This window comes from Meleagris gallopavo, chromosome Z (genome assembly GCF_000146605.3).
Source record: "Meleagris gallopavo isolate NT-WF06-2002-E0010 breed Aviagen turkey brand Nicholas breeding stock chromosome Z, Turkey_5.1, whole genome shotgun sequence".
NCBI lineage: Eukaryota > Metazoa > Chordata > Aves > Galliformes > Phasianidae > Meleagris > Meleagris gallopavo.
The window spans coordinates 12,002,073-12,015,546 of NC_015041.2; the positions used below are offsets into that span (position 1 = coordinate 12,002,073).

Genomic DNA, 13,474 nt, shown 5'->3' on the forward strand with positions numbered 1-13,474 from the left:
TGCATAGACAATCAGCTCTGAACTCATACTTTTAAGTGCACTCCTTTACATATTTACATACACCCATTATCTTTTCAGAGCCATTACGATTTAGTGTTTGTTTGCATCCAAACTCCTTCCCGAAAAACAAACAAAAAACAGGTGCAGATGGTGAATTTCCATTAGGGAGGTGGAATGAGGATCACAGTTCCAAGTTGAAGAAAGATAATACACTGCGTGCAAGTACAGATTAGATACTTGGAAATGACCAAAAAGTAATTGTTAAAACCTAGTTATAAATATGTTTATACATGGCCAGGTGGTGGGAGACACAAGCATCACTATGGTATCTGCTGGTTACAGTGTTTTTCAATTTCCAATTGCTAGACCTAATATTCTGTAAATCATCACTCATTAAGTCCATGATCATTTTGCAAGCTGTTAAACGTTAACCACATTTTGAAGAATTACTAATGACTTCAACCACTGAGTTTATTCTTCTTATGTCTTGTTACATACCCTCTTATCATCGCAAATGATTCATCACTAGAGAAATAAGAAGAACCAGGAAGAACAGTGACTGTCTCCTTTCCTGTAAAAGAAATAAGTTACTGTTTCTACATATTTTGTCTCTGGTAAAATAAACCAAAACTATTAATGAAGAAGAAAGGTTTTTTATGTATCTTTTTTTTTTTTTAATTCTGTATTAATATGGACCCAATTACAATTATGAAATCACACATAAGCCAAATCAACCATAATGAACTAGGAAGCAGTTTGTGTCTTCCTCCTGTTTGACCACCAGCAGTACCAAGCAAGATAGCACTGAACCAAAGGTTAAAAAATCTCTATTGACTTCAGCTTTCTGCACTAAGGTAATTCTCTTCTGAAAGAGAGAAAGAACATCTTCAGAAGACGCAAGATTGCAAGGAAGAATAAGCAGATCAAATTCAACACAACCTACGGTAATAATGATTTAGAAAACAGAAGAATAAATGGCAGATCCTAATTTTGCTTTCTTAAAGAACAGACAATAATGCTCTTCTCTATGATGTAAAGTTCTTAGGTCAAGCAAGGAAGCTAGCATGGAAATGTTTTCCTTTGATTCTGTCCAGAACTCTCTTCTACTGCCAGCACTTTGAATCAGACTGAGAAATAAACCATGTATATAGAGTGCCTGTGGAAAGTCACAAGAAACACAGCTGTGGGTAGAATTATTACCAAGCATGAGAAAATTTAGAGAATAAAACAGACTTCAGCACAAGATGACACTGAGAAGATAAAGTAACAACAGCAGGAAACAGACATTAGACATCATTAAACATTTTCCAGAAAACAGGGAAAAAGAAGACAATAAGGAAACAAAGAGGCTGAGAAAAGTAAAAGAGAAAAAAAAAAAGGAAAATTAAAACTGACAACTAAGTTATCTGTTGTAATTTACAAAATTGACTTTATGTTTATTATACCACCAAGATTTTGTGAGGAAATTAAAGTTGATACACAAAATAGTATACAATTAAGGTCCTGCACTCAAATCACAGAGAATTCAGCAAGCAAAGAATTCACCCAGACCAGTTCTGAGAATGATTGAAATGTTCACCTATCAGGCTCCCAGTGAGTGGGAGCAATGATGAAGTCTGTAAGCTGTAACATGGAAAAAGAACCCCACAAGAAATAGGCAACCTACGGCAGTGCTGAGAAGAATAGGACACAGAGTGAGGGCCAAACAATAGTTTAACAAGAATGCCATATTAACAGTTCTTGAAAATGCTCTCATAAAGTCTGTACCTGTATGTAGAATTACTGTAAGGCAAATGCCTACCTTGAAATTACAGTGAACATAACCTATCTTGAATTGAGACATTCAAGAAATGGAACAAACAACAAAGTAGGTACTTCAGAAAAATGTACTTCTATTTGCAGATAAAAATTTGCAAGAGCCTAAACTTATTTTGAAAATGTGCACTTTGAGGGCTGATACTGTACCATTACAGGCTAGGCTATGAATGTGAACAGAAGTCCTATTCCTTTGCCATTTAGCTTCTATTTTTTTCAAATGCTTTTATAAACTTGGTTGAAAAGCATCGAGAGCAGTCTTAATCCAACAAAGTATCTGTGAGACTTGTCAGCTTCTGCATATTTCAGCAACGATATCACTAATATTTTGGTGAGCAGACTCATCTAATCTTGTGTTCTGTCTATTGCACCTTCATAGAAAGATGCTAAGGTGCTTAACATTGAATTACCAGTACTAGATTAATCTGACTTCCATGTTACATTCTACTATCTTACATTAGCTACAACATTTTCGCCTCAAAAATATTTATCAACCAAACAGTAAGTCAAGATCATCTTGACACCCACACAATAAGCCAGACCATCCTGACATCCATATAAAAACACAATATTTTTTTCAGTCTTTATCAAGTTCTTGATTATGTTTTCCTTTGTCACTCTATTAGTATGTTCATTACAAATATATCAATACTAGAACTTATCATTAAGCTCTAATAAGAGTGCATATTGTTTTACCTTCTATGATAAATACTTTTTGCTTTTAACATTTTTTTCCTTCCAATGACACCTTCCTTTAAACTCTCAAACTCAGTTAAATCATTAACTCAGCTCCCATGTGTCTGATATTTTCCTTTATACAAAGTATCTCAATAGTTACCTACCTACTGTTGAAACACTGGACTCAATTCCTTAATTTCTAATTTCAGATCAGAAGAATGCCTTAGATAACTTCTTATTTAAAACATAATACTGAATGGTGAAATAACATAGCAGTATGATGACAGGATCAATTAGTTAAGCCAGGTAGCAAATGTTTCAAGTCAGTGGACAAGTTGCTGGACTGCACTATGATAGTAAATTAAAAGCTTGTTCGATGTCAATGATTTATCTCACTTGGCTATTAAAGAGTTTAATTGTACTAGCTAAAAGAGATAGAAAGGTACTTTCTACAAACATACACATATATACACAGGGGTGGGAGGGTAGAGAGTTATTAATGAAATAAGCCTAAGCTTGTCAGGCATAGGTTTATATTTTATACCATTAGCAATGACAAGAACTTAGAAAGTATCACATATAAGAATAGGTAAGGCCTTTCATAGAATCACCAAGGCTGGAAAAAACCTCCATGATCATTTATAACAACTGTCCACTTTCTAATACTTCCCCCACTAAACCGTGTACAACATCTGAACATTCCTTGAACACTTTCAGGGACAGTAACTCTACCACCTCCTGGGCAGCCTATTCCAGTGCCTGACAGCTCTTTTGGAGAAGCAGTATTTCCTAATATCCAACCTGAATCTCCCCCAATGCAGCTCAGGGCCATTCCCTCCAGTCCTACTGCTAGTTATATGGGATAAGAGGCTGATCTCCACCTCGCCACAACCTCCTTTCAGGTGGTTCTACAAAAGCAATAAAGTCTCCCCTCAGCTTCCTCTTCTTCAGACTAAACAACCCCAGCTCCCTCAGCTGCTCTTCGTAAGACTTATGTTCCAGGCTGCTCACCATCTTCATTCCAGGGCCTCAATGTATTTTCTGTAGTAAGGGGCCCAAATCTGAGTGCAGCACTTGAGGTGCAGCCTCACCAGCACTGAGTACAAAGGGACAGTCACCTCCCTCCTCCAGCTGCCAATGCTATTTTAATCAGGATGCCCCTGGGCTTCTTGGCCACCTAGGCACACTGCTGGCTCATATTTAGCTGAGTGCTGACTAATAACACCAGGACCATTTCTTCCACACAGACTTCCTTGGCTGCTTCTTCAGCTTATCACAGTGCAATATAGAGGTCCAATTTTACGTGGAAACAGAACGGATGCAAGCACAACTTTCCATTAAGAAAACAGAAATCAGACCACATTCCGATGCAATAAGCCACAGCAAGATTAATGGCTGCCTCTGTAATGCCCCAAAACAGCAGAAAGTAGAGAGAAATTCAGCCAGAGAAATGCAGGGGAGCCGTAGCAGGCGGTGTGGCAGGAAGGGAAAGTTCTTCCAGACAGAGCTGCTCCTTTGTGGACCTCCCCATCCCTGCTTTTACTATAGCACCTGGGACTGTGTCTTCTCCTCAGAATAGGGAAAGCAGCCATCCACCTCATCATATGACTAGCACCTGGCAAGCAGGCTACGGCTGCCTCTTGAAACACACAACTGGGTATCATCTACACAACTCACTAGGCAGGAGGAATCCAGGCTACTATGTGAAGAACCTTTACAAGCAAGTCCCACAGATAAATCATTGAGAACCGTTTTCTTGAAGACTTGACATGAAAAGTAGCAGGAAAAGAAAGATGTACATTCATGTAACAGCTCCAACAAGCAAGCCCACTTCTGGAAAGGAAAATTATAATCTTTATCACTTGGACAGGAAAAGAGCTCCCTTCAGTAGCTACTACAATGAACAAAAGCATAAGCTCTCTAGCTAGAATATGTAATCCCTCTATTGATCAAAGCCAATCTTCACTTAAAAGACTATAAGAAGTGAAATACATTAATATATACATAAATAAACGAGGAGCTTAAATACCGAATCAAAATAAAATTTTTATATCAACAAAGAAAAGTCACCTACAAAAATTAAATTCATTTAGAAGATTTTACCTGCATTAATCAGATCTGGATCAACTTCACTTTCAAGTGGATAGGGACCCTGACAATAACACAGACATATTATTTAATAATTTATTTAAATTATGAATCACTTGATGTACAATTTCTTACTGCTTTATTACTTCTCACGCTTATTACTGAAAACAAATCAACACGAACTTGCATTCACATATTTTTTTTCTCTTCTGCACAACACAATTCTTGATACAAGACAAAATTTACATCAACTAATATATCAAGACTGATAGATATTGCCCAGAGGCTGCTAGAATTACTAAATAACCAGAGAGCGGAGGTACTTGTTTTTGCATTTTTTTCCTAACTAAAGTGTCATACATTTGTCAGGGGAAAAAAAAAAAAAGAAAAAAAAAAAAAGGTTTGCAAGTGTAATATAATAAAGCTTTACTATAGCAAAAACATTATTCAATTTAATTTTTTTCTCCAAAAATTATGCTTCATAAGGTATCCTAAAAGGCGTGGTCTTGTAAACCAAGCACAAGACTTGGTGTCCAGGTTCTGACTCCTTTCCATAAAACAATTATTTAGGAACATACTTTAAGTAGCACTATAATGCTGAAATGAGCATTTCCAAAAAGACTTTCTTGCACACACAAAATTTTATGATCATGCACTACTGCATAAGCTTGAATATGATTTCTACCATAATTATAATCAGCTTAGGGGCAACAGGGAGGAATAAAACCTAGCAGTACAATATGGTAAGCATATTGCTATTAAGTGACCACGATATATTCTTACCAAACCTAGGACTCCATTTTCACTCTGTAGGTGAACAGTTATGTCTGGACTGATGAAGTTACTGGCCAACAGAGGGATTCCAATACCCAGATTAGCTGAAGAAAATTGGTCAAGGCACAAATAGGAACACACAGTGCAAACAAATTTTAAAAGTTATCACTGTACTGTCATAAGAACTGTTGTCCACAAACACTCCCATTTTTAGCTGGATGTCTCACACTTGTGCTTGAATTACTTTCCTACTTGGACTGGCTAATTGCATTCTGTCAAATATTTATTCTGCTTAAAAAAAAAATCAAAACAGTTCAAGTAAGCTACATTTCTATTGCACTTCACTTTTTAAATAAATTCTTGTCAAACATTCAAGCACAAATAAACTCTATATATGACTGAACAGGAACTTCAGACATGCATCCCATCTGTTTCAATCAGGTGTTATTGAGAAGAGAGAGGCACTGTGAAAGATAAACAATGAGCGTGATAATTAATTTCCATTAAACATAAGTAGCTGCAGCTACCAGTCTAGCAAGACTCACTTTAACCTATAGTACATCTGGAGGATACCATACATGCCGTCCTCAAACTCTAAAGCAGCCCGTCTGATGATCCTCTCCCTCACATTGTCTCCTGCCTTTTGTTTGGCTTTTGAGTCTTCAGGCTTTCGGATTGATAAGCGCTGCAAAACAGGAGGCAATCATAATCAGAAATTAGCATCCAGATTCTTGCATCTCAAGATGCAGCATCCTGATTTGTGATTGGTGAGATACTTCATCTAAGAATAACATTATTTATCCATCTCTTAGAAAGAATGACCTTTTATTCTAGCAGTTCAATCTCACCTAAGCCAGTGGAATAATCAAGATTGTTCTATAGCTATCACTAAATTTGATTCGTTTACATTGTCAAGTCTGAGAGAGTATCTGATAGACATATAGACATAACTGGTTAAGAAGAAAAAGAGGGAAAGAAAGCAACAAGCATTAGTGCAAATACTAGCAAGTTTGAGTATCATTACTCCAGAGATATCCAAACAGATTTTTTAAATGTCAGCCTAAAATTCAAATACTGCTCTCTCCCTGTAATCATTCAATTCAGTGATGACATTCTAGACTTACATGTACGAGATGAACAAATGCCAGTTATACAAAAAAAAAAAGAGGAGCTAGGCAACTGCATTTTCACAATAAGTCTACATAAGCTCGCATAAATCTGTTTGGTATGTCTTCCAGAGACTTACTGGCCTTTAACTGATGCTCCCTAAATCACACACACATAAAAATACCACAGTATTCAAGAAGTTCGTAAGACCTTTTCTGTGAATTTTCTTTCACATAAATGGTTTTCTCCATGCATTTCTCCCAAGTGTATAATGCTGCTCTAAACAACGTCCTCTGTTGTACTCACTCATATTTTCTCTTTACATATCTCTAAGACATAAAAAAGAGATCTGGCAAAATTATCCTCTATTCCTTTTAAGGAACACAAAAGAAATTTTGCACTTTCTTTTTCCCCTATGTTAGAAGTCTGTCTCCTTTTCAGCAGTCAGGATCAGTCATTATCAGCTCTCCTACACTTCCTAATAACTTTCTTTTTATGTCTGACATATTTTTCCTAGAATTGCTTCACTTGTGCATTTTGGAAAAATTAAGAACAATCACAGAGGATTTCTGTGTAGCAAAGGATAGAAAGTATGACAAAAATATGACGAGAGGGACCATGTTTGAGTCCAATTAGGCATGAACTGCTATTTAAAGTCAGTATGAATTATGACAGACTAGGTTCTCTTCATTCCTTTTCTCTCCATTAACATTCATCCTAATCAATGCTTTCATATGGGCAGACATTTCCAACCCATGTAGGTTACTCCAAAAGTAATGCTTCCTATTTATTTCCTGGAAACTGTAACAACCACCAAGAGTTCAATAACACTACATGACAGAGCAAATTCTCAGCTACAAAACTGTTTTTCAACACAGTCACCACCGTAAGCTATGCATTTTCATCAGCCATTAACAAGAGCCTGCATACTGCACTCATACAAACTACGTTAGTGGAGGTGACCCCCACCTCACTGTGCCTACATCCACTGTTTGGTCTCCAGAAACATTCATCAAGCATTGATGAATGTCAATGGGTGACTTTTTATCTGCATCTGTGTCAGTGATACAGCTTTTCTTCATACACACTTTCATTTCAGGCACCATTCTGTCAGGCTGCCCCTCTGCTGCTGTCTGTCACACACAAACAAAATGGAAAGGGATACTGGCGGGAAGGTTCAGCCTCTACTGCCATACCTCCAACATCCATCTCCATGAGCAAATATAACAAAATCGGAGACAATGCTTTTGGAATAGCCTTCATTTATAAACTTCTATGATAGAAAAGTATGAATAAAAGCATTAACAAAATTAATCTCTGTTACAACTTTGTTGTATAGTTTACAGCAGCATTTTTCCTTCTCACTTTGTTTTTTTTTTAAGAATATAGGGGAGGGGGCAGGTGACTATTCACGTACCCGTACCCTTATCCAGGCTAGACAAAGAAAATCAAGCAGCTCATGTACTTTTTGTAACTGTATTCTTTATACAAAGAATCACCACTTTACCCACTGCCAAAGTCCAATAAAAACACAAGTTTATTAAACACAAAATGGATTTCTTCCATGAAAGTCAAAAGCTTTTAAACTAAGATATTTCAAAAGGAAGAAGCGGGGCATTCTAACAAAATATGTCCAAAGAAAAATTTTATAAAAGGCTTAATATCTGTTTCTAGTCAGATCCTCAATCATGCGCTTTTGCAGAATGAGCACTTACAATAACAGTTACAATAACAGATACAATAATAACAACATCCCTTCATACATTAACCTATATCATCTTACTTAGATCAAAGTAAGTCTTTGTAGGACTACTTAATATAAATTTAAGAATAAAATAATTTAAAAATAAAATAATTACATTCCCTTTGTTCAACTTTTTCTTTCTACCAAGGTGTTTCTTCTTTGTATTATGTGTCTCCTCCTCCACCAGCTCATATAACATTTTGAATAATTCCCACCTCAAGATTACGGACACATCAGAGAAATATGGAATTTTTAATTACAATTTAGGGCTTTGTCACAGCAACAAAATAAAAAAGAGGGACAAAGCTTGAGTGAGATAGAGCCATGGAAACAAAAAAAAAAAAAAAACAGTACATGATGATTTCCTTAGCAGTTTTCAGTGTTTTAATATTATTACCTCAACTTTTATTAAGTATTGGCATATTTTATTCAGACCACAAATGTCACTGTGTAAAAGATTTCACATTTAATGAAAAGGAAAGAAAGGTTCCAGAATCTCCACAAATGTAATGTAATCCATTATAAGGCACAGAAGAGGCTGCAACTAGTTCTACCTGTCCATGTAAAAAAGCTTCCCAGTAGAAAAAAAAAGAAACATTAATGTTAAAGTCAGCTCTTAGTACAAGTATTTCCCTTGTGTCTACAGGAAGTGATCTGGGAGAAGAAAGAAGAAGGATTTTTCATCATCAGATTTTCAATGCAGTAAAGTGATTGAGGACCGCAGAAAGTTGTTCTAGCTCATTGAGGGATTGAATAAGAGAGTCTGAGGCATAAAACACAAAGTTCAGTTCTCAATACTCCACCAAGTCCTTAAGTAAATACCTAAAGCCCCAGTACTTAGCAAAACCTGGCAAGCTTTGATTGTTAACACTTAATGGCTAGAGTAAGAATCCTGTAAAAATCCTAAAATACAACTGACCCTGAAATGTGACCAATAAGATGGGCTACTTACTTCAATTCTCTTTTCAAACTTCTCTCCCTGTATCAGGCGATCAACATAGATTTTGGGAACATGAATATCTTCTGGCGCAAATGCTCCAATATCAACAATTTCTTCCACCTACAAAAGTAAAAAAGAAAACAAATATTTACAAACAATATAAAAAGAGTGAGTAGTTAATGAGTATTAGCAGTTAAGTGGACTCAACTACAGTGGACACTGAGGAAAACCAACGAACAGGACAAAACAGATGATAATCCCTTTAAAATAGGCTACTTCTCATGGTTATCTTTCCTCTTTTTTCATACAGAAAACAGCACATTACCTTAGAAGGATATTTTACATTTATACTGAAAGTATAAATTGATATTTTAACAGCTCAATTTGTACAATCACCATACAGAAATATACCAAGTAATATCCCAGTTGATTGCACTTACAGTTTACAACCAAAAAGGAAGAAATGATAAACTAGTAAAAGAAGTTGTAGTACAAAGCAGAAGTATGAATTTAAAGGTTACAAACTGAAAAGCTGCCTTAAAGTTTCTTTGCAAGACATTCAAAACAAAATTAAGACTTTTGAACTGTAGCAACTAGTTGCAAAGATCTAGAAGCTTCTACAGTTAGTGAAGCTAATTCAACTCAAATGGTACCTACACACAGTACATTTAAAATGTGACCTAACTGGAGCACCACTGACATTGCATTTTCCTTCTGACTCTGAATTCAGAATACTCTAGGTGGGGATTGTGATACGGCCTCATGCCTGCAGTAGGGTGCCTCAGTCTTACCTGGTGCTCAAAACCTCAAGAACAGAGAACACATCTCACCCTAACAGAATAAACCTCATAAAACTCACACTGCATCCAATCACAGAGAAAATGTATTATTACTATAACGCTAAAGTCATAGATTGAAGAATGTCTGAAACAATCTACTCATAAGGAAATTAAACAGCTTCCAAGCTGCTTCATCATCAGAAACTAATTAAACTTTCAGGAATCTCTGGAAGAAGTCTAAAAATCCCCAAACAAGACCCTGAGCATGACATATCAGTAGGGATACATGACTTGGCAGCCATCACCAATGAAGGAACATTAAAGAATTTAAAATTCGTTTTGACATCCAATTGTTACTGCACAATGTGATCAACATTAGAATCTATATAGTATTTCTGAAAGATAATTACCTCCCTACTGTGTTTTGTTCTATGATAATAAACAAAGAAATCCACCATAAAAGCAGCAGAGGGAGAAGAAAAAATTAAAAAAATAGAGTACAATAAAAAGAGTGCAGACAGCAAGCCAAAGGAGGTGATTCTTCCCCCGTACTCTGCCCTTTTGAGGCAAGATCTGAAGCACTCTGTCCAGTTCTCGTCTCCCCAGTTCAAAAAAGACAGAAAACTGCTGGATGTCATAAAGATGACAGGTGCCTGGAGCATCTCACTTCTGAGGAAAGCTGAGGGACCTGGATCTGTTCAGCCTGGAGAAGAGAAGACTTAGATGGGATCTCAGAAATATCTAGGAGACATCAATTGTAATTAAAATTAAGTATGTCAAAATGTTTACATAGAAATATAATGCAACTCTGAGAAGGGATTATAAGTTTGTGTGTAATGCCTGCAAGATCATTCTGTTCTCCAGGTGAAATAGATCAGGATGTCTATGTGAAAAAGTAAGAACTCTGAAAGGGAGAGCAGTGATTTTATTGTTCTAACTCTCTCTCCCAACTCTGCTCACATAAGAACTAGATGATCTAAATGAAACAATGAAGATTGCTGGCAGCCTACCTCTTTTAGTGTTGCCTACACTGCTACTGGAGATGAAGCTAGGCCTACAAAAGTGAAATGGAAAATCTGATGGCTGTGGGAACCAGCATCTTCACTTTCTAATAAGCACTACTGTGACTCAGTAAGTCACAGCAAGACAAAACCCAAATATCTTTCTAGATAAGAACGATAATCTAAAAATATATAGCTCTATAGCTGGTTGTATTCAGTTCTCTTTAATACTGCATATTCCCCTATAAGTCTTTTTTGTATCACATCTATAGTCCAATCCTCAGTCACTCACAGATACAAAGGAGAACATTTGTACTAATGATCAGAGGGTTGTGTGTGAATTTTTTTTAAATATTTTTATTATTATGTTTTACTCTCCGTTTTATTTATCCTCCTACTATTTCTCCCACATACTAAATTTACCTTACCTTTCTTTTGCCACATACAGACAAATTCCTGTACACATCTAAAATCATCATACAACATCTTACCAAAGAGATACAAAATGTAGCAAAACATTTAAAGATAACTAATCAAGGCAGATTACCTCCTGTACTTTTTTTAATTGTTAAAATATTTTGGTACTATTTTGACTGCCTTGATCCCTTGCTCACTTTCAATCTTAACCTCAAAGTGATAGAAGGTAGAAAGTTTGTACAGCTTTCTTGCATCAGCAAAATGAAAGAGTAACTTCAAGACCTCTTCTAGTAAGCTCTGATTCATGACTCAAACATTCTTTCATTGTTTCAAGAGCTTCACATTTTCAGTTTCCTTCCTGTGTATATGTCCTTGCAAATCTTGCCTGATTGTTGCCAGTGAAAGTCATTAAAGTCACATGGAAGTAGAATGAATAAATTCAAACATTTCTGAATAGTAGTTTATCTGCAAGTACAACATAAAAGTCGTTCTCTGCTATGATTCACAAGAGCGTTCTGTCACTCATTTTGGTATCAGCACTCATAGAATGAATGGTCACTTGTTTAAAAATATCACTTCCTTCTGTAATTTACATCCACTTTTCCCTTTTTAAAGTAATTTGGTTTACTTTTACTTAAGGAAATTCAGCTAGTACTCTGAAGTTTTAACTCAGAGTTTCTAAAGGCTTCTAGAGGAAGAATGGGAACCTTGAAGGTTATAAACTTCCAGTAATTAAGATAACGAACAGCATTCTTGATCAAACACTGGAAAAGTAGTTGTAATTATACAACTATTCATGTCAAAATGCTTGTACCTAGTAAGACTTTAGAGTACTCACTTTTTAACCAGTTTCTGCTGCCTAATTACATGCTTTATGATATGTGAAAAGTTTTCAGCTGTTTTAGTTTTAAATATGTTTTAATAAAACTGACCTATAGCCAGACAAGAATATATAATTCTTTATAACAGGGGGAAAAAAATATAGTCAAAAACAGAACAGGTGGAAAGAAGGAGAATGGCTGAGCATGAGGAGTGGGATGGAAAAATTAGCAAACGTATGCATTTCTAAATTGCTTATTTTTAAAGCAGCTTTATTAAATCCTTAAGAAATTATCTTCATTATCACAGTACTCATCAGTTCAAACTGAAATAATAAAAATACTCAGTAGAATGGAACTAGAATAAAATGTCAACAAACAATAAAAGAAATAAATTTACCCCCTTAGATGCCAGATAGAAGATTATTTTAATAATTCTTCAGTTTACTGCTGGAAGAGTCAATATGTCTCTGCAAAATTCATTCCAACATTTATAAAATCATTAGAAGTTAAAAAACAACAACAACAACAACAGCAGCAGCTAAGAGGAAAAGTCATGTCTGTCTGGTCTACTGAAGAAAAGTCTCAAAAAAGGTAGTCAGAAACTGTGATCAAACATTCCCCATGGCTAATGACAAACAAGAAAAAAAGTCTATCTTAATTATTTTAATTATTGGGACTGAACTTCCATAAAAAACTTTAGCACTGTAAAACAACGGAATATATTCTGAAAACTGCCAGAGGGATAGAGGAAAGAGCAAAGTAGGTTAATATTCACTCATTTCTGTCTAAATGCAGGGAGGTAGAAGAGATGTTCTGAATTCTGTTCTGTGCTTTCCTAGATCTAAGATCAGCCACACCACTAAATTTCAATTCCTGCCAAGCTTTCATTGTAATGAAACAGCCATCAGTCAATAAAAATTCCTGAGGCACACTTTCAAATACTGAAAAGCAAGCAAATGCTAAGCCATCCGATAAAAGCAGGTCTTAGAATGAATGAAGTTGCCAGACTTAGAGTAAACTTTTTAATAAGCATAGGGAGGAGGTGCAGGGGAACAGCAGAAATCTGAAGTTCAGTTCAGCTTCACACTGAGGCTAATGGGACTGATATGATTCACACTGAAAGACCTTTTAGTCCAGTACCCCTCTTTCTTGGTAAAGAACGAAAGCTTAAGGAACTACTTTTGGTTATTCTATCCTGGTTTCTTGTCAACATGCAGTTTAGGAATCTCTGTGGTCAAAGGCTTGGCATAGACCACCTTGCATCATAGCTTCCGATGAACTCTGAACTTGTCAAAGTTTCCTTGGCACCC

General features: G+C 35.9%; 1 protein-coding gene across 2 annotated transcripts in view; it reads right to left on the minus strand.

Moving 5' to 3' along the window:
- Positions 1–13,474, minus strand: part of OXCT1 (3-oxoacid CoA-transferase 1) — a 48,653-nt gene that overhangs the window by 9,903 nt on the left and 25,276 nt on the right. For both annotated transcript variants that reach the window (XM_031557210.1, XM_031557211.1), the window contains exons 5-9: positions 9,159–9,266; positions 5,929–6,040; positions 5,365–5,459; positions 4,597–4,645; positions 499–571 (exon numbers count right to left, since the gene is read on the minus strand). In XM_031557210.1, the coding sequence (XP_031413070.1) occupies positions 499–571; positions 4,597–4,645; positions 5,365–5,459; positions 5,929–6,040; positions 9,159–9,266 (437 nt within the window). The remainder of the gene's footprint in view (positions 1–498; positions 572–4,596; positions 4,646–5,364; positions 5,460–5,928; positions 6,041–9,158; positions 9,267–13,474) is intronic.